The 18336-nt window shown below is 40.9% G+C and overlaps 1 protein-coding gene across 1 annotated transcript; it reads left to right on the top strand.

The window, feature by feature from the left end:
• The first annotated feature begins 206 nt into the window (after positions 1-206).
• PLIN2 (perilipin 2) lies at positions 207-17088 on the top strand. The gene is made up of 9 exons (XM_019750367.3): positions 207-411; positions 1439-1493; positions 1577-1772; positions 3571-3653; positions 4466-4751; positions 5392-5573; positions 6396-6530; positions 7230-7520; positions 16694-17088. Exons 2-9 carry the CDS (start codon positions 1464-1466, stop codon positions 16871-16873), a joined length of 1383 nt encoding a protein of 460 aa, XP_019605926.2. The 5' UTR covers positions 207-411; positions 1439-1463; the 3' UTR covers positions 16874-17088.
• Positions 17089-18336: the final 1248 nt, after the last annotated feature.

Below are 18336 nucleotides of genomic sequence, written 5' to 3'. Positions count from 1 at the left end.
TCCACTTTTCTTTTGCAAAAGCCCTAGAGCTAACCCGGATGCAGGCCGCATTTTTGCCACGGGCCCTCTAGGACCCCGAAATCAGGCAGAGCACCCCCACCCCTTCATCCAAACAAAGGGCCCCCACTCCTGGGGGGCGGGGCTCCGGTGCGGGGGCGGGGGAAGGCGGTGCGGGGGGGGAGGCGGTGTGGGGGAAAGGGCCCGGAAGCTGCCGAATGCGATGCTCGAGACTGGCAGCTGGGCGTTTGGGTCGCGAGGTGTCGGTCACATGTTGCGTAGGCGCGGGGGGCGGAGCAGGGCGGGATATATAGCCGGGGAGTCCGGGGGCCCTACTCTTGAAACGCCCTTGGTGTCGCCGGAGCTGGGATAGCGCATCTCTTCGGATTCTCGCCTCTTGAGTGCTGTCGGTCGGTGGGTGTCCTCCCCCTCTGTTACCAGCGAGCTGGCCCGGGTACCCCGAGGGGGTCTAGGCTGGAAGGCGGGGGTTTTAGTCCGTGGAGTCTCTCCGCTCCTGGGCCCTGTCTGGGAAGGGGCGGTTTCCTGGGCCTGCGCTTTCGACCCTTGCTTTTGTTCTTTGAGTCTTTTCCGCTAGCTGCTCTAGTACCTTTGTAGCTTTTTGGCTTGGTTGCCGGGTAACATTTTCCATTTGTCCCGAAAGGACATTATTTAAAAAGAAATGCGTTAGGACATAGTCTTAAAGCAGAATTTTATGGGGTACGCAGTGACAGTGGGACAGTCGATGCTGGCGCTTGACTTCCGCCCTCAGTGCGGTTCTTATTTCTTGTGGAATTGGGACCCTTGGTGGCCAGAGGGTGAACTGATTGGCCCGGAGGTAGTGGACAGCGGGATGTGCTGGTTCTTTTAACTTCCCAGCTCTGCTGTTTAGCATTAGGCAGTTTTGCCTGTATGTGGGTCTTTGGAGATACTAAATTTACATTAAAAAATGTTGTGAAATGTTTCTCAATTCCTCAGAACACCTCCTTCCTCCGTGCTTAGTCACCACTAAACTGGTTTCACTCTTGACAAGGAAGGAATCAATTCCCCTTAAAGTACTCCAAGTTGATAGTCTTGACTGTCCAAGATGTCTTCTGCTTGAAATCGCTGTGCAGTTTTAACATGGATTTTAACTTGTTTAGCATTTTTGTGAACAGATATTCTGCTTCAAAAGGCATTCCTAGTGGAGAAACAAGACAAATATATCAACAACTTTGCTTTTCCCTACAAAGCCTCTTTTCTATTGGAAATGTACACAAGAGCTCCGAAACCTTGCCTCCGAAGGTGTTTGCTTAGGGGGAGAGTGCTCAGAGCTTGAGGGTGGGAAGCAGTGCAGAAGAAGACACCTCATCTTGATTTTTTTCCTCTAGAGATTTGCTTGGGTTGGGAAATGAATCTGGGAAGCGTCTTATCCCAAAGTCTTGAATAAATTTCTCTTCCGCAGATTTCTTCTTTCTCCAGGAAGAAAAATGGCACCTGTTGCAGTTGATTCACAACCGGTATGAATTTTAAATTGTGATTTCTTGATTCCTTTCCCTCCCCATGTGTTGAGACATTAACCCTCCCCCTTCCTTGGTTGCAGAGCGTGGTGACTAGAGTGGCCAACTTACCCTTGGTGAGCTCCACATATGACCTGGTCTCTTCAGCGTACTTCAGTACAAAGGACCAGTATCCCTACTTGAAGTCTGTGTGTGAGATGGCAGAGAAGGGCGTGAAGACCATCACCTCGGTGGCTGTGATGAGCGCTCTGCCCATCATCCAGAAGCTTGAGCCACAAAGTGAGTTCTGATTTCCCCCTTAAGGTTTAGTCCAAGGGACTAGTCAGGAGTGAGCCTGAAGCTGCTTTGAAGATCATGAATGCCAATGGAATGCCCTGAGCACACAGCGGCAACTTCAGGGAATCCTTAGCTTTTCCTACGGCACATACTACCTTTGTCTAGAAACTGCCAGGTGACCTTCATTGTTACAGGAGATCTGCTTCATAGCAATGGCGGATGTTCATGATACTTCTAAAAAATTCCCCAAAGATGCTTTTATGTTGGCATCTGAGATCACAAGAGGAAGACAGTGGGTAAACTGAAATAACTGACTTCCTTGGAAGCAGGCAGTAGACACCGGACTGCTTTTCTTACAAAAAAAAAAAAAAAATTGGGCTATAATTAACACACCATACAATTCACCCACTTAACATGTACTATTCAGTGGTATTTTAGTATATTCAGAGAGTCATGCAGGCATCACCAAAAATCGATTTTTAGAACATTTTTATCACCCCGGAACGGAACCTCATACCAGTTTCTGTTGGGATGATGAAAAAGTTCTGAAAATGATAGTGGTGATAGTTGTACAACATTGTGAATGAACTTAATGTCATTGAATTGCACACTTAAAAATAATTAAAATGGGGATGCTTACGTATATTTTACCACAATTTTTAAAAAACTAGAAAGAAACCTTATGCCCCTTAAAAGTCATTCCCCTTTTCCTTACTCTGCCCCCCCCCAACTACTAAGCTACTTGTCTTTATAGGTTTGCCTATTTTAGACATTTAATATAAACTGAATCGTAGAATATGTGTTCTTTTGTGACTGGCTTCTTTAACCTAGCATGTTTTCAAGGTTCAGCCATGTTGTAACATCATATCAATACTCTGTTTCTTTTTATTGTGGAATAATACTACATTGTGTGGATAGATCATATTTTATTCATTCATCAGTTGATGGACATATGGATGCTTTTACTTCCCCTGCCAATATGAATAATGAATGCTACTGTGAATATTTGTGTACAAGTTTTTGTGTGGATATACTCAGTTCTTTTGGGTATATACCCAGGAGTGGAATTGCTGGGTCATGTAATAACTTTTAAGCTTTTAACTGCCAGACTTTTCAAAAGTGGCTTATCATTTTACATTCCCACTAGCAGTCTATGACGTTTCTTCACATTATGAACATTTTTGAATAAAAGTTTAAATCCTCCCAATGGTTAAATCATGAGCTTTTTTGGAGGATAAGAAACCTTTAGAGTTTTCCAGCTCTGTTACTTCCCAAATGAATTTGGGACTAGTGATTGGCGTGATCATCCTTAGGAGGAAGCTTGGACTAAAATGTAGGCCATGCTAGGGAGAGCCAGGGTTCTGTTAGCATATATTTCCTGGTGATAATGCAAAACATATTGCCACTTACTGAATTAAGTGTAGGTAGGGGTTAAACTAGCATGGAGGTGCTAATTTTGAGAGTTTTTAAGATACCTTATTCCCTGAACGAGGGTTCAGGTGAAGCTTGGCTTCTCTTGGCATCAACTTTATAGGGACCAGTTAATGAGGAAGAATCTTCCCAACCAGCTTCCTACCTGGCTTATCTCTTCTTTTGCCTGCTGCTCCCCCCACCTTATTTCCCTATCAGTAGAAAAAAGTTGCCTGCATCCTGCCAACCCTCTTCCTATCTGAGCTAGTGACTAGGCAATACATTGTGAAGATCAACGTTCCTGCTGTTTTTTATAACACTAAATGTATCATAATAGGTATTCAATCTATGTCTACACCGTTAACGTTTTCCCCATTTGTAATTCCTTTAGTTGCTGTTGCCAATACCTATGCCTGCAAGGGGCTAGACAGGATCGAGGAGAAACTGCCTATTCTGAATCAGCCAACAAACCAGGTGAGCTTGGGACGAGAGTGCTGAGACTTTCCGTCTCACATATTTTCATGTCCTAGCTGTTTAGCACAGGTGGTGTATGCCATAAACAGGAACTACTTAATTGTTCCTTCAACCTGGATGTATTTTTGAAAGTAATGGCTACTCCTTGAGTTGTTGTCAGGTTATGTTTAAGAAGCAGAGATGAGCTACCCACCTTTGGACTAGAGTACTTTTAGTCTGATCTCTGTAATTTGTGGCTTTGCTTCTGCAGAAGAAATTGCTCTCACAAATGATTGATTCCCACGTGGTACTGGATAATGCAGAGGTGGTATATAGAACCTTTTCTCACTGGGTATCTGAGAGCAGATCCAGTAGGATGGAGAATAGGCATTTCTGCCTATGTGTTGGCCTTCTGGGGCTGTGTTTGGAGCCAGGTGTGTATGGTACCTCTGTCTATGCTCGTAGGCATTCATGAGCTGCTTTCAGTATAAGCATGTCAACATGGAAAATGCCATTCTTTTTCTGGAGTACTCCTTGTACCTTTCTGTAGGTTCATCTTGTTTTAAAAAAATAAAACCTTGACAAATCCTATATCTGTTTACCTCATCTGCTCCTCCAACAACCCTTGAGTGGTGGCAGGTAGAGCAAATATACCTAAGAAGGAAACTGAGGCTCATCAACTCTTAGTAACTCTCTCCCAGACCTAAAGCTAGGCAGGGAAAGGGCCAGATTTCTTCTTTAACTCTTCAACTATGGTGTCTTAGTTAAGGCCGTAAGTAGGTATTTGTGCAGGGGTTACTCACCAGCCAAGTGACCTGCTTTTCTATTTGTAGGTTGTCGCCAATGCCAGAGGTGCTGTGACTGGGGCGAAGGATGCTGTGACAACGACTGTGACCGGGGCCAAGGATTCTGTGGCCAACACAATCACGGGGGTGATGGACAAGACCAAAGGAGCGGTGACTGACAGTGTGGAGAAGACCAAGTCTGTGGTCAATGGGAGCATTAACACAGTTTTGGGGAGTCGGATGGTGCAGTTGATGAGCAATGGAGTAGAAAATGCGCTCACCACATCCGAGCTGCTGGTAGACCAGTATCTCCCCCTCACTGACGAAGAACTGGGTAAGTGGATTTTTATCTTGAAGTAACGTTTTACAGCTTAAGGCAATCTTTCAAAACAGCCTCACTGAAAGATATACTTTGTGTACCCCAAAATTCACCTTTTTCATCCTAAATGTACAGTTACGCAACCATCACCTCAATCCAGTTTTAGAGCATCACTCACCCTGAAAGATCCTTCATGTCTATATGCTGTCTCCATTATCTCCGAAAGATTAGCCAACCACTAGTATTTTGTCTCTGTACATTTTCTTTCTTAAAGTAACCTTAAGTTTCACACTGAATTGTACATGGTAAGTTTTGAAATTTTAGGAGAAATTAGCCTGGAGAAATGTTTCCTCCAAATGGATCGTCTTTAATGGGCTGCTCTTATAGAATCATTAAATAGTGGCTGCTCTATGCTGGGTGCTGTGTTGCCCAAGAAGCTCACTTTAGTGAGAAGAGACATATAGACGAACATGTCAGATGCAGTGGTATGTGTTGGGTAGTCAAGCTTAGCAGCACACATGAGCTGTCTCGGGAAAATGAGTGTCTAATTACTAGGTTGGTGGGTAGAATTGACAAAATGAAGATCCAGCTTAGATTTCAGGCCTTGTCACTTATATCTGTGATCCCTTATGGTTTTTGTCTTTTCTAACTTCAGAAAAAGAAGCAAAAAAAGTTGAAGGATTTGATACTGTTCAGAAGCCAAGTTATTATATCAGGCTGGGATCTCTGTCTACCAAGCTCCGCTCACGTGCCTACCAGCAGGCTCTCAGCAGGGTGCAAGAAGCTAAGCAAAAAAGCCAAGAGACCATTTCTCAGCTCCATTCTACTGTTAAACTGGTGAGGAAAAATTCATTTATCTAGAAGGATAAGAGTAAATGTAATCGTGAAATCCAAAGATTTTATCTTATGAGCGACCCACTAGAAAAATGAGTGAACAGTATACAGCCAGCTCACCGAGAAGGAAATACCCGAAATATATGAAGTGATGTTAATCTTACTGTGAGGGGTCAAATTACAGATGCCTCTCTTGTCCTGTCACATTGGCGAAGTGTGATGCTCTGGCAATGGTGTAGAGAAAGAGGTTACTTGTGGGCTTCTGGAGGATTTAAGGGATGGTTCTAGGAAAGGTATAAAAAGACCTGTGCCTTGAGCAGCTTTACTTTTAGAAATGTATCCTACAGACATATATATTTAGAGTTGCAAAAGACTATAAACAATGCACGTTAACCTAATAAGGAACTAATTAAATTGATAACCTCACAAAAGACTATTGTGTAGCCGTTAAAGATTGCCAAGATATAGAACAGTGTGTATTGTACTGCCATTCAAAGCCAGTTTATTCTGGGAAAGGGAAGTAAGTGGCTGGCAACAGAGAAGAGGAAGTTTGAATTCCGTTCTCTTCTGTAATTTTTTTTTCTGTTTGACACATATACATTAAATTTCAGTTGCCTTAACTGTGCTAAATTGGAGGTAAATTTAGAGTAGTGTTTTAAGAGTTAGCGGCAGTGAAGAACTACAACTACTTGATAATAAATAACAATGAGAAGCGGATTGCTCTCTTTAAACTCTCAGTTACATGATTTACATTATAGATCTGAAAATAGGCTAACGTGAGTGCTTCGCTAACTTACTCGTTTGTTTTACTTCAATCTGTTATAGATTGAATTTGCCAGGGAGAATGTGCACAGTGCCAACCAGAAAATTCAGGGTGCTCAGGATAAGCTGTACGTCTCCTGGGTGGAGTGGAAGAGAAGTATCGGCTATGATGACACTGATGAATCTCACTGTGCTGAGGTAAGACACCGCGGGCGGAGTCACCCACTACATGTGGGTGAAGAAGTTTCACCAGACTTTGCAGTTTTGCCGTTACTCCTCTTAGAATACTCTTCTCTAGCAAAAGTTTGAATAATACTGTGAACAGAGGTTGCTTGTTATGTGACAGAAAAGCAAAAAACTGCGCAGTAACTTTATCTCTCAAGCTGCGTGTTACTGCTGACAGGATACAGCTAAATGAGAAACCTGGGCCTTGCCCTCATAGTGGGTACAGACTAACGGGATATAGGCATTTTTACCGTCATAGTGTTTTTTGACAACGTAAAAACAGGGGCTCTGACACTATATAGGGAAGGCACCTAACTTGGTCTTGGAGTGAGGATGGGTGAGTCAGATGACTTCATAGAAGAGGAGACTGCTAAACTGCGACCAAATGGGAGCATAAACTAGGTGAACGCACAGTAAGGGGACTGATGTTTCGGACCGAAGAAATAGCATGTTCTAGACATAGAAAGTGGTTCATTGGGTTCCAAAAGCTATTAATAGTATGCATATCTATGAACTGTAAGTAATACTGCTACACTCAGGGTGGTTATGAAGATTTTTAAAAAGTCAAAGAAACCACATAGGTGATGGACACATAACCCATGTGCTGTAATTGAACTAATTACTACGTAGTATTGTTGGATCCACTGCTAATTTTAAACTTTTTATTTTTAGCACATCGAGTCACGTACTCTTGCTATTGCCCGCAACCTGACTCAGCAGCTCCAGACCACGTGCTCTACCCTCCTGTCCAATGTTCAAGGGTTACCGCAGAACATCCAAGATCAGGCCAGTCACTTGGCTGTGATGGCTGGAGACATCTACTCAGTGTTCCGCAATGCCGCCTCCTTTAAGGAAGTGTCGGACAGTGTCCTCACTTCCAGCAAGGGGCAGCTGCAGAAAATGAAGTCGTCTTTAGATGATGTGATGGATTATCTTGTTAACAACACACCCCTCAACTGGCTGGTAGGTCCCTTTTATCCTCCGCTGACTGAGCTTCAGAATACTCAGGACCAAGGTGCAGAGAAGGACACTGCCAACCAGGAGTCCCCGCAACCTGAGCACAAACATTAAACCTGTCTCTGTCACCAGTGCATGGTGCAGCCAGCCAACTAACACCTTCTGTTAATGTTGAAATTAACCTGCTTGACAACTCTGAATTGGAGAAGCAGCTCACTAGAAAAGATGTCCTTAAGTGTAGTAATTTCCAACTGGATTAAGAGCTTTAAAGTTTTTGGCATTAGCAGACGAGTGAGTTCTGTTGTTGACCTGGCTGGTAAGAAAATGATAGACTGGTCAGAGCCTAGCGAGAATTGAAAAAAGTTCTAGTGCATTTATGGTCTCATTCTCTCGCCTCTGTTGCTGTCTGTGTGTATTGAATAAAAACACCTTCGTGTGAGCTATGTTATGAACTGGTGTCGTCTCCGATTGGGTCTGAGCAGGCATCCTCACAGGTTTGTCTCACATGCATGCTTGTACAACTTTAGTTTTTTTTATTTTTCATAAAGGAATGCTGCCTATGAATTCAATAAAATTCACTGCAGAATAGATCAGTTCTATGCTCTGTGTTCCGTGTGCTTTGTGTGTTGCTTTCATAGAGCTGCTTGGCTTGTATGACAGGGTTATTAATACACATTCATGACTTCCAAGTGGCCTGTTAAGAAATTTTGCAGGGAAATTTGGAACATTGGAAAATTAAACAAGTTAAAAGTTAATGTGCATATAAGTTTTACTGGGTGACAGTTGTTGCCTTCACTTGCCCATTTACCGGACCTGAGAGGGGACCTCCTCATGGTTGACTGCCTTGCTGAAAATGAATCAAAGCTGAAAGGAAGCAAAAGAATGACTATTTGCATCAGTCTCAGGTAAAGGCAGTAGGCATTTCTTGCCCATTTAAACTGTGAACCCTGGAATGAGATTGCTCAGTGTTCGGTCTCAGGTGGACTTAACTTACTGTGTTGTGACTTTGGGAGAAAGTCACTAGTAATTGGTGAGATATCTTTAGAAGATCGTGTGAGAATAATTAGAAGTAAAAAGACTGGATCCCCTGTAAAAAAGATTCTTCTTACCTCCTGCCTAGGGTGTTCAGATTAATAGTCTCCTCAATGTTGGTCAGTTACTTACGAAATATGAGTCTCCTTATAACAAAGCTGCAGGATGTCAAACTTTCAAAAAAACAAATCTTAGAATTTATGAAGTAGAACTACATGCTTCTGTCTATCCCTACAGCAAGGTTGCCCTTCAGAAACAAAGTCTAAATCTAATTTGTCTCTTTCAACCCTGGTTCACCTCTTTCTCTCCATGAAAACAAGGAAGCAGTACATTATATGCACCTTTGATATGAATGAGTTTATCAAAACTAAGTTATAGAACTAAATATTTTCCCCTTGAGGTATCTCCAGGAATCAGTAAACAGGTGAGTTGAATTGGAGGGTAGGGACTCACTGAGATGCTAGAAGTTAAGGAGCTTCTGATTGCTGGGAAGATGGACTGTCACAATTTATAGGCTTCCGGAATGGAGACTATCAATAGTATTCACTTGCCTGCCGGCCCCCATTGATGCATTTTCTAGAGCCACAGCCTTTAAATAATTTTTTTATTTCTCGGTCCAAACTGGACAAGGTCCTGCCCCTCTGCCTCAAAACTCCAAGGCTGGTATTTTGTGGTTTATTCTAATTGATTGAAAAATTCATATAGTATAGCTGTACACATGCTTTCTTACCCTGAACATAAACTTGCGTTTCCCCTTCATACTGTATTTCCCCGAAAATAAGACCTAGCTGGATCATCAGCTCTAATGGGTCTTTTGGAGCAAAAATTAATATAAGACCCAGTGTTATGTTATATATTATACCCAGTCTTATATAGTAAAATAAGACCGGGTCATATTAATTTTTGCGCCAAAACACGAATTAGAGCTGATGGTCCGGCTAGGTCTATTTTCAGGGAAACATGGTAGGAGTTCCCCTTCATAATGCCAACTGAATTGCTTGTGAAAAGGAGACATGTTTCAGAGCTTTATAAGCAAGACAGAATGTAAAGGAGACCTCCCTCAGCGTCTAGAATACCACCACTACCCGTTGCTTTTTGCCATGAGCTATGCACACTGGTGATGGTTTTGTCTTTGTGTCTCTAGTTTGACTGCCTAAACGCATTTCGTTCTATTGTCAATATGTCTTAAAATTCATGGTGATCTTGCATCTCAAATTTTGTGTAAACTGGCAGTTTTAGTTTAACAGACTTTTTCCCACAGAGGACAATTCTTTTGAGGAACAAAAGCTAAGCCTAGAACGGTATCGAACTATGGCAGGTTTTTAAACATTTGACTGTAGGGAGCCTGGCAGGTGTTCCTGAGTGTTCAAGGATGTTTTTTCCTTTGCGTGTAATAAAATGGGCTTTCTGGTTCTGAGGGGAAAAAAAATCAAAGGAACATGGTATACTAGCCATTAATCTCTCAGTTTTCTCATCTGTCACGTAAAATTAGTGATGTCTCCACAGATGGATGTGAAATGTTTGAGGATGGGCAATCTTTCTATTTTGCACTCAAAGAATGGGGATACCATCTGTGGGACAGTGATATGTAGTATGTTTAACTTGCTAGTTCAGGTGTGAGTAATACGAAGCCATGAAAATATATCCACTTTGATAAGACATTATAGGTATTGAAGAACGAATAAAAGGGGAAAAAATGTTTTGCTTGAGATATCTCTTAGAATATCATTTAGCTCATGGAGGTGTCTAATGAGGGAAGGAAGGAGAAGGAGCAGGATAGATATTTGTGCATATATCTATCAGGTATGAGGAGATGGAAAGGAGGGCCTCTTGCCAGCCTGACCTCCCTGGGCTCATGAACTGGGGACAGGGACAGCTGGGACTCGGTCCTGATCCAGCTCAAGTAACCCAGCACTGAGGCCTGCATGGGTGATGGTGTTTGTGAGGTGTCCATGCTCTGTAAATGAAAGTATTTATTGCTTATGTCTCAAAGAGCAATACCTTCATGCTATAGATATCGACCTTCCCAACAGATATCCTGTAATGGTACCACAGTAACCATTTGGTAAGCAAACGATAGCTGAATAATCCTACTGTTGAGTATCTAAGTTTCCAGTCTAACCTGTAGCGACTTAACTTCATCTTAATGATGAAGTAATAGCATCAACTGGAGAAGTAATAGAATCAAACTGTTCAGAGAGGAGAATAAGTCTCTAAGCTTGAGGTCAGCTTAGGCCAGAGACATGTTTTATTATGGTGTCTTTCCTTTTCCCCTTACTTACCTTTTGAGATTCTGATGCCACTCCCCCATGTTTTAGAAGTTGAATTCCTGGAAGAAATTGTGTCAACTGACCCTCACTGGGATAGGCCCAGGTCATTTTTCTTTCCCCCTTTCTTCCGCCTCCACTTCAAGCCGTTGTTCTTCAGTCTAGTTGTGTAGGACCCAGCTCCCTGGCCCATGCTGGTGTTATGAGTCTTGCGCAGTTGGTCCCTAGTCGTTGGTCGGCCGCTCACGGCAGCTCTTGCTAGCTGCTGGCTGCTCACGATGGCTGCTGGCCACTCACTGGCCACCAGCCGCCTGGGACAGCCGGCTGCAGCCTGCGACAGCACTCCGCAGCCCACAGGAGCTCACCCAAACCTCCGTTGCTTACAGCAACCCAACTCCAGAGAGAGCTGTTGTTCACAATCTTAGCTGTAGAGGGCGCAGCTCACTGGCCCATGTGGGAATCTAACCAGTGATCAGGGGGGCAGGTCATATTTTTAGGGTTGGTGAGGGGTGAAGCCTTCTTGATCACCATCCAGCTGGGGTTGAGCTGGGAGGTAGCGGAGAGGTACTTGGGTGGAAAACGCTGAATAGGAAAATCATACCCTCAATTGGTGTAGTGGTGAAAGGCAGGCAGCCTTTTGAGTTTGACTGAGATTGCTGATTAATACAATAATCTTTAATTGTTAAGATCGTCAGTAAGATGACTAAGTGAAATGACAGGAAGGCAAATGTTTGGAGGAGGTGGGACAGAGTTGCCTGGGAGTCTTCCTCCATGCTTAATTTGCTTAAACGGCCTGCAGATTAGAGAGAAATAGGATGTAATGAGAGGCTTTGAATCTCATAGGGGATCCTTATCTTGATGTAGAGTGAATCTTCTTGGTTCTTTAGCTTGGTACTAGTTTTATGAAAGTGCTACTTGAGAGAGCCATGTAAAAGATATTGGAGCCATATCGTAATACGTACATTTTGGGATAACAAAAAAATATAGTTGGTTAGAGACAATGTGGATATGTAGGTAGCTACATTATACCATGTTTCATTATACCAGGTATGTGGATATGTAGGTAGTTACATTATACCATGTTTCATTATACCGGGTATGTGGATATGTAGGTAGTTACATTATACCGGGAAAATAAGACCTAGACCTAATCAGCTCTAATGTGTCTTTTGGAGCAAAAATCAATATAAGGCCTGGTATTATATTATACCCGGTCTCATAGTAAAATAAGACTGGGTCTTATACTGATTTTTACTCCAAAAGATGGATTAGAGCTGATTGTCTGGATAAATCTTATTTTCAGGGAAACACGGTATATATGTAGCTGCATTAAAAATGGTTCAATTCAATATTTGAGTCCCTAATATAAGGCATGAACTCAGCCCTTCTCAGAAGGTAAACAGCAGAAACTGTCCTTCAGAGCCTCTTCTAGTCTTAGAGGAAGTGTGTTGATGAATATTCAAGTATTGTCCCAGTGGAGGGCCCTATTTGTCCCTCACTTTTAATAACCCCAGGCTGCTCATTTTTTCTTTTTTACTTTTAATATGTGCAGCGTATTGTGTACCAATTATACATCAATATAGTTATAAAAGAATTACCCTAAGAAAAGAAACAAAAATAAATGGAAAGAAATACCAGTTACAACCAGTAAAGCATTATAGTGCAGTCTTGGAATGATGTCTGTTCATTACAGGCTGCTCATTTTTAAATTCCCTACCTTTATTACAAAATTCACCTGCAAAATATGACATTTCAGCCTAAGTAAGTGTAGGAATGGCAGGGCACAATTTGGATTTTAAGTTTTATTGACCAAAGCAAAACCGAATATTTAGATGATAGATATCTCTTGTGAGGGGAAAGAAGGTCTAATGTCTTCTAGAACTTAAGAAAGTAGTAGAGTGTTATTGACATTTTACAAAAGTAATGAATAGATTAAATGGTGCTTTTGTGTAAACATCAATGATGAACAAATGGTTACCATTTAAAATGTTTTCATTTCTCTTGGTCATATACCTAAGAGTGGAATTTGCTAGTGGGTCATAGGTTTACTCTATGTTCAATTGTTTGAGGAACTGCCAGACTGTTTTCTGAAGTGGCTACACCATTTACATTCCCACCAGCAGGGTATGAGAGTTCTGATTTCTACATTATCTTCCCCTCCCCAACACTTGTTATCTGACTTTTTGAGTCTAGCCAACTACTTAAATTGTAAACTAATCAGACTAGATGGTGAATAGTGTAAATCAAGCACTTTTACTTTTTCATTGTTTATTCAGGTTTGAGCAAAGGAAAACTCAGCTAAGGAGGTAGTTAATATATCAGATTGACTCCCTTATATAATGTGACCCGAGTGAGCTCTCAGCATGGATAAAACCACATTACCTGTCAGGGAGCCTTCACCTGCCCTCTCTGTCTATGTCAGGGATTATTAGCTGGGGATACTGATAAAATGAAGATTCATGGGTTCCACCCCCAGAGAATCTGATTAGTAGGTCTAGAGGTAGTTCTAGGCATCTGCACTTTTTAAAAGCACTCTCTCACCCCCCACCACCCCTCACCCTTCAAAAGCATCGTCCCTAGTGATTCTACTGCAAGGGATCCACTGACCACAGTTTGAGAAGCAAAGGGAACAGGAATCAAATTATTTTAATCTGAAACAAAAATAGGTTAGGGTTATCTATAGTCCCCTCTCTTCGAACAAGACCCTTGGTGTGAACTCCATAAAATGTCTTGTTTTAAGGACACCTACTCCTGATGTATCTACTGAAATGAATCAAAGACACAAAAGTTAGCACTGACTAGTTGAATGATGTGTGATGGATACCAAGAATCACTTTAATTTTGTTGTGATCAGTGCTACTCTGCTCCCTAGGCTGCGAGTTCTGAACACTTCCATTGACTTCTTAGCCGAGGACAAAGCATCGGGGTACAAGAGGGTTCCTACTGTGGGGCAGGGGATGTATACTCCCTCAAACTGTACCAAATTGTTCAGTAAAAGGTAGAGAGTACAGCAGAACCAAGTTGCTACTGACCCTCTAACTTTCAAGCACATCATAAAGCTGCATATGCAACCTATTATGGACGGTGAGAGATTTCTGCTAAAATCAAACCCTCTATGGGGTTAGTCTTATGTATTTGGTGGTAGAGCTACTCATTACCCCTTGCATGATCCTTTTATAGCCAAATATACATTGGAATTCTTTTTATACAAACTAAATTTTCAGTTTTTCTTTTCACTTCATTATTTCTTGAATACTTACTCTCTATTTCAAAATAAATCATTGTGCTGATTCTGTGTCATGTTTATCAGCCCTGCATGCACACTCACCTTTACTAACAAGTTAAATTCCCACAGATGGTGTTTTTTATTTCTGTCATAGCCTCACCTATTCAGGGCTCTAGGTCACCACTAGCCTACCTTTATGCAAATTAGAAAATGGTACCTTATCCTTAACATGTGTAGTGCCACCTTCTGGAAAGTTGTCATAATAACTATGTGAATTAATGAACTCTATGACAGGACAGGTGCCCCCTGTGGTTGTATGGTGAACAACCTGCAAAAGGTACAGAGAATCTTATTAGGTTAGTGCAAAGGTAATTGCGGTGTTTGCAATTATTTTTAACCTTTTAAACCGCAATTCCTTTTGCACCAAACCAATAGCATGGTTGCTTGGTTTTCTTGAAAAGAATGTATTGCTAGTTTCCTGTCCTTTTCAGGGAAGGACTATGATTATCATTAGTTTCTTATTAAGCAAATGATTCTGAGTTTGGCCCTTACTGGTGGGCATTCTCAGCAAGAGATTTCTATATTCCTTCAGTACTTGTTCATGTCAGTGAAAAAGGAATTTATTTTATATATCTGTTAAATAATATCTCTTCTGCCACATTTCTAAAACAACTCGCGAAGATAGGCACAACTACTACATTTTAAATTAAACTCACCTTGGGAACTGGATAGACTGCAGCTACCTCCTAGCTGCCCCACCCTCCCCTATTTCCTTCACAGCCCCCAAGTAGGCTTTGAATTTAATGCAAATTAGACACTGAATCATTCTGAACATACGGAAGATGAATTATTCATATGGCTCTCGTAAATAATTTCATGGACTAGAGGTGCTGTTTTTGGCGGTAGTGGTGGTGGTGGTGGTGGTGATGGAAACTTTTCTCCTAACCTTCTGAATGTGGGCTCTCCATCCTTTGCAACGAACTCTATTTCAGGCCAATGGTTACCTGGCCTGTAGGTGACTTTGAAGGTGTGTGTGTGTGTGTGTGTGTGTGTGTGTGTGTGTGGTGGTATTTAAGGAACTAATGAGAATAAAAGCTACTGTTTGAGTACCTTTTACAAGCTAGGCTTATACAACCTTTATTCTTCACCTGCAACTCAATCAGTTAGGTATTTTCCTTACGTGAGAGGTGAGGAAAAAGGTTGAAAAGAGATAAGTGGCAGGGCAGGGATTTAATCCAATGTCTTACTGATGTCAAGGTGTGTATATTTTTTCTGTTCTAGCATTCTAGGCCTTTGATATATGGAAACTGTAGCTTGCTTTCTTGTTTTGGACCCAGAAAATCCCTTTGTTCAGATCTTCTTGTTTTTTAGCTTCCTGTTCTATTTTACATTTATTAAAAATAGTGATATTGGATGTTAAAATATACATTTACTAGAAATAGTTCAGAACAGAGAGCTAAGCAAGGTATGCTTTTAACCTAAAAAGGATAAAATTACAATCGTTGACTTACCTGGCTGATGCTCTGAATCTATTTGTATAAATATTGCTGGCTTTTGTGGCTGTTAGGTCGGATATCATCTTTGCAAAGTGAACATTTATGAATACCTAGAATGCAGTTTGATTTCCCCAAACTGAAAGCCTTAGGAACAAATGGAAGTTTGCCTCAAACCAAGTAGTCCTCTGAGCACCTGGTTCTTAGGGAAAAGTGCAATAAGGACTACAAACAGCCAGACAAAGGGTCCCAGTGACCAAAGCAAGATTCTCTCTTCTTCTCTATTTTCTTTTTTTTTAATATTTAAAAAATTGTGGTGAAATATACATAGCATCAAGCTTACCATTTTAGCCATTCTTAAGTATGCAATTTAGTGGTATTAAGTACATTTGCAGTGTTGTACAGCCATCACCACTATCCATTTCCAGAACTTTATCAGTCATCCCAAGCAATAAACTCCACACCCATTAAACAATAACTACTCATTGCACCCCCCCCCCGCTGTTTTTTCATGTATTTTTTAGTTAGTTGTTTTGTCTCTGTTAAGTAATCAGCTAATATTCCCCCTCTGCTATCAAGACTGCAGTCTTTTGTAATTTATTATACCTTACTAATTTTCTGCTTCTAATCTGATTTTGGCCAAGAAACATTACTTAGCTTATCAAAATTGTATGTAAAGTAAGAGTTAATTGAAATTCTTATCCCTAAAAGCCTTTCCTAGGCTTTTAGAAGAGCTAGGACTTTGTGATGGCTATTTCAACTATTAAAAGACCTTTTGCTTCCTCAGTTCCAGACATTTCTCAAACAGTCTATATTATTGGAAGTCAGTCTTATGGAAAAGTAGAGTATTATTGTTTTTAAGAGAATAATAGATTAATAGAGAGATGAATAACCAGAAATGCTTTGTGTCTAGCATTTTATAAAAGCTTTCGTTTAATAAGTCCACCATTAGTTAGTTTCCTTGTAAAGAGAAGCTCCGTTAGTGCTTTTATAATATGAGCGAATTTGGGGAATAAGATTGTTAACACCTTGTCAAAAACCACAACTATGGACAAAGTAAGGTTCACCCACATGCAGTAATTAAAGTTTCCATGAGCCCACCTGAACTGACAGCTTACTTTATTATTATTTGTTTTAATATCCAAGATTTTTCTTTTACAGGTATTTGATTTCACTGCCATAGACTTGACTTCTGAGACTGATGAAATTCCAGATATTATAGCTTTGGAAGAAGAGTATGGATCAGGTCATTCACATGCTAATAACCCTGAGCCTTCTCAGGGCAAAATGTTGAACAAGAAAATACTCCCTTGGCTGAATACACAATTTGTTCTACAATAAACTTCACATTTGCTCATGTGTTAATTCCTATGGCTTTCAGGATTAATCTATTGGGGGTTAGTCTATTTTTTGGTTACTCATCTTAATTGAAATGAAATTTTGATCTAAACATTTGTAAGAGATCATAGTTCTGTGTCAATACATCATTTTATATAATTCTTCAAAGTTTAATCAGTGAAATGCCTATAATAAAAGTTGGTCTATATAATCTTGAATCAGTGTGTGTGTGTATGTGTGTGTTTTAATACTGATATATTGAACATTTGTGTGTGTGTGTGTGCGTGTGTTTGTTTTTTGGGTTTTTTTGTTTGTTTTTGGCCTCTCAGGATTCATTTTTGCTTCTTCTGGTAACAGCACCTTTGTATCTTTGGGGAGGGAGTGGTCTCAGTGGGTCTGTTGGTCAGTTTTTTTGCTTTCCCCTAGCCTAGGGGTGGGCATATGACTGAAAACAGGTCGATGGAAGGAAGCATATCATGATGGGTAAAGGCTTAGACTCTGGGTTCTAATCTTGGCTCTGCCACCTACTAGCTGTTTGACCTTAAACAAATTACTTAATTTCTTTGTCCCTCAATTCTCTTATCTGTAAAATGAGGATAATATCCAAATATATCATTACATGTGTAAACAACATAATTGGTCACCTTCAGGGGGTGATAGCAAACCAATCCATTATCTTGAAAACTGGTAAACAAAGGGAAAGAATGGAGAATTTATCCTTTCTTATATCTTTACCAGTAAACAAACAGTAAATGAAGAAAACTTCTCTCATAAAAGTACTCCCATTAATCAATGAAAATTAAATGATACCTTGGTCAGTTTGAATTGCTATAACAAATTACTTTAGATTGAGTGGTTTAAACAACAAAAGTTTATTTCTCACAGCTCTGGAGGCTAGAAGTTTGAGATCAGGGCGCCATCACAGTTGGTTTTAGGTAAAGTCCCTTCCAGGTTGCAGAAAGTCAACTTCTCTCTTTGTATCCTCACAAGAGGAAAAGAGCAGAGAGATAAAATGAGCTCTCTTGTGACTCTTATAAGGGCACTAATCCCATTTATGAGGGTTCCACCCTTATAACCTCATCTAATCCTAATTACCTCCCACAAGTCCCGCCTTTTAATACCATCACATTGAAGAGTAGGATTTTAACATATGAATTTGGGGGATGGGCACAAACAATCAGACCACCAGTGATAAATGACAATTTCAACATTTTGCAATTCCCAGTGAATTAAATGGATCTTGGTATTTAGAATTAATGCCTGTCAATGGCATAAACAGAGATATTATGTTCTGCCTGATGAAGAGCATGCACCAACACCAACCATCAACTAGTCTTGCCACAGGGACCATAACTGAGTCTGATCAATCCTCTGGATCCAGGTGCCAACTTGAAAAATTTGGAGGACAGACAGTGGAATATGTTGAACTGTACCATGAAGATGCAATCAGTGAAACACAGACTGTG

Source organism: Rhinolophus sinicus, chromosome 16 (genome assembly GCF_057876585.1).
Source record: "Rhinolophus sinicus isolate RSI-liver-muscle chromosome 16, RSI-T2T, whole genome shotgun sequence".
Taxonomy (NCBI): domain Eukaryota; kingdom Metazoa; phylum Chordata; class Mammalia; order Chiroptera; family Rhinolophidae; genus Rhinolophus; species Rhinolophus sinicus.
Note: the sequence above shows the minus strand (reverse complement) of the source record. Positions and strands in the feature narration are given on the sequence as shown.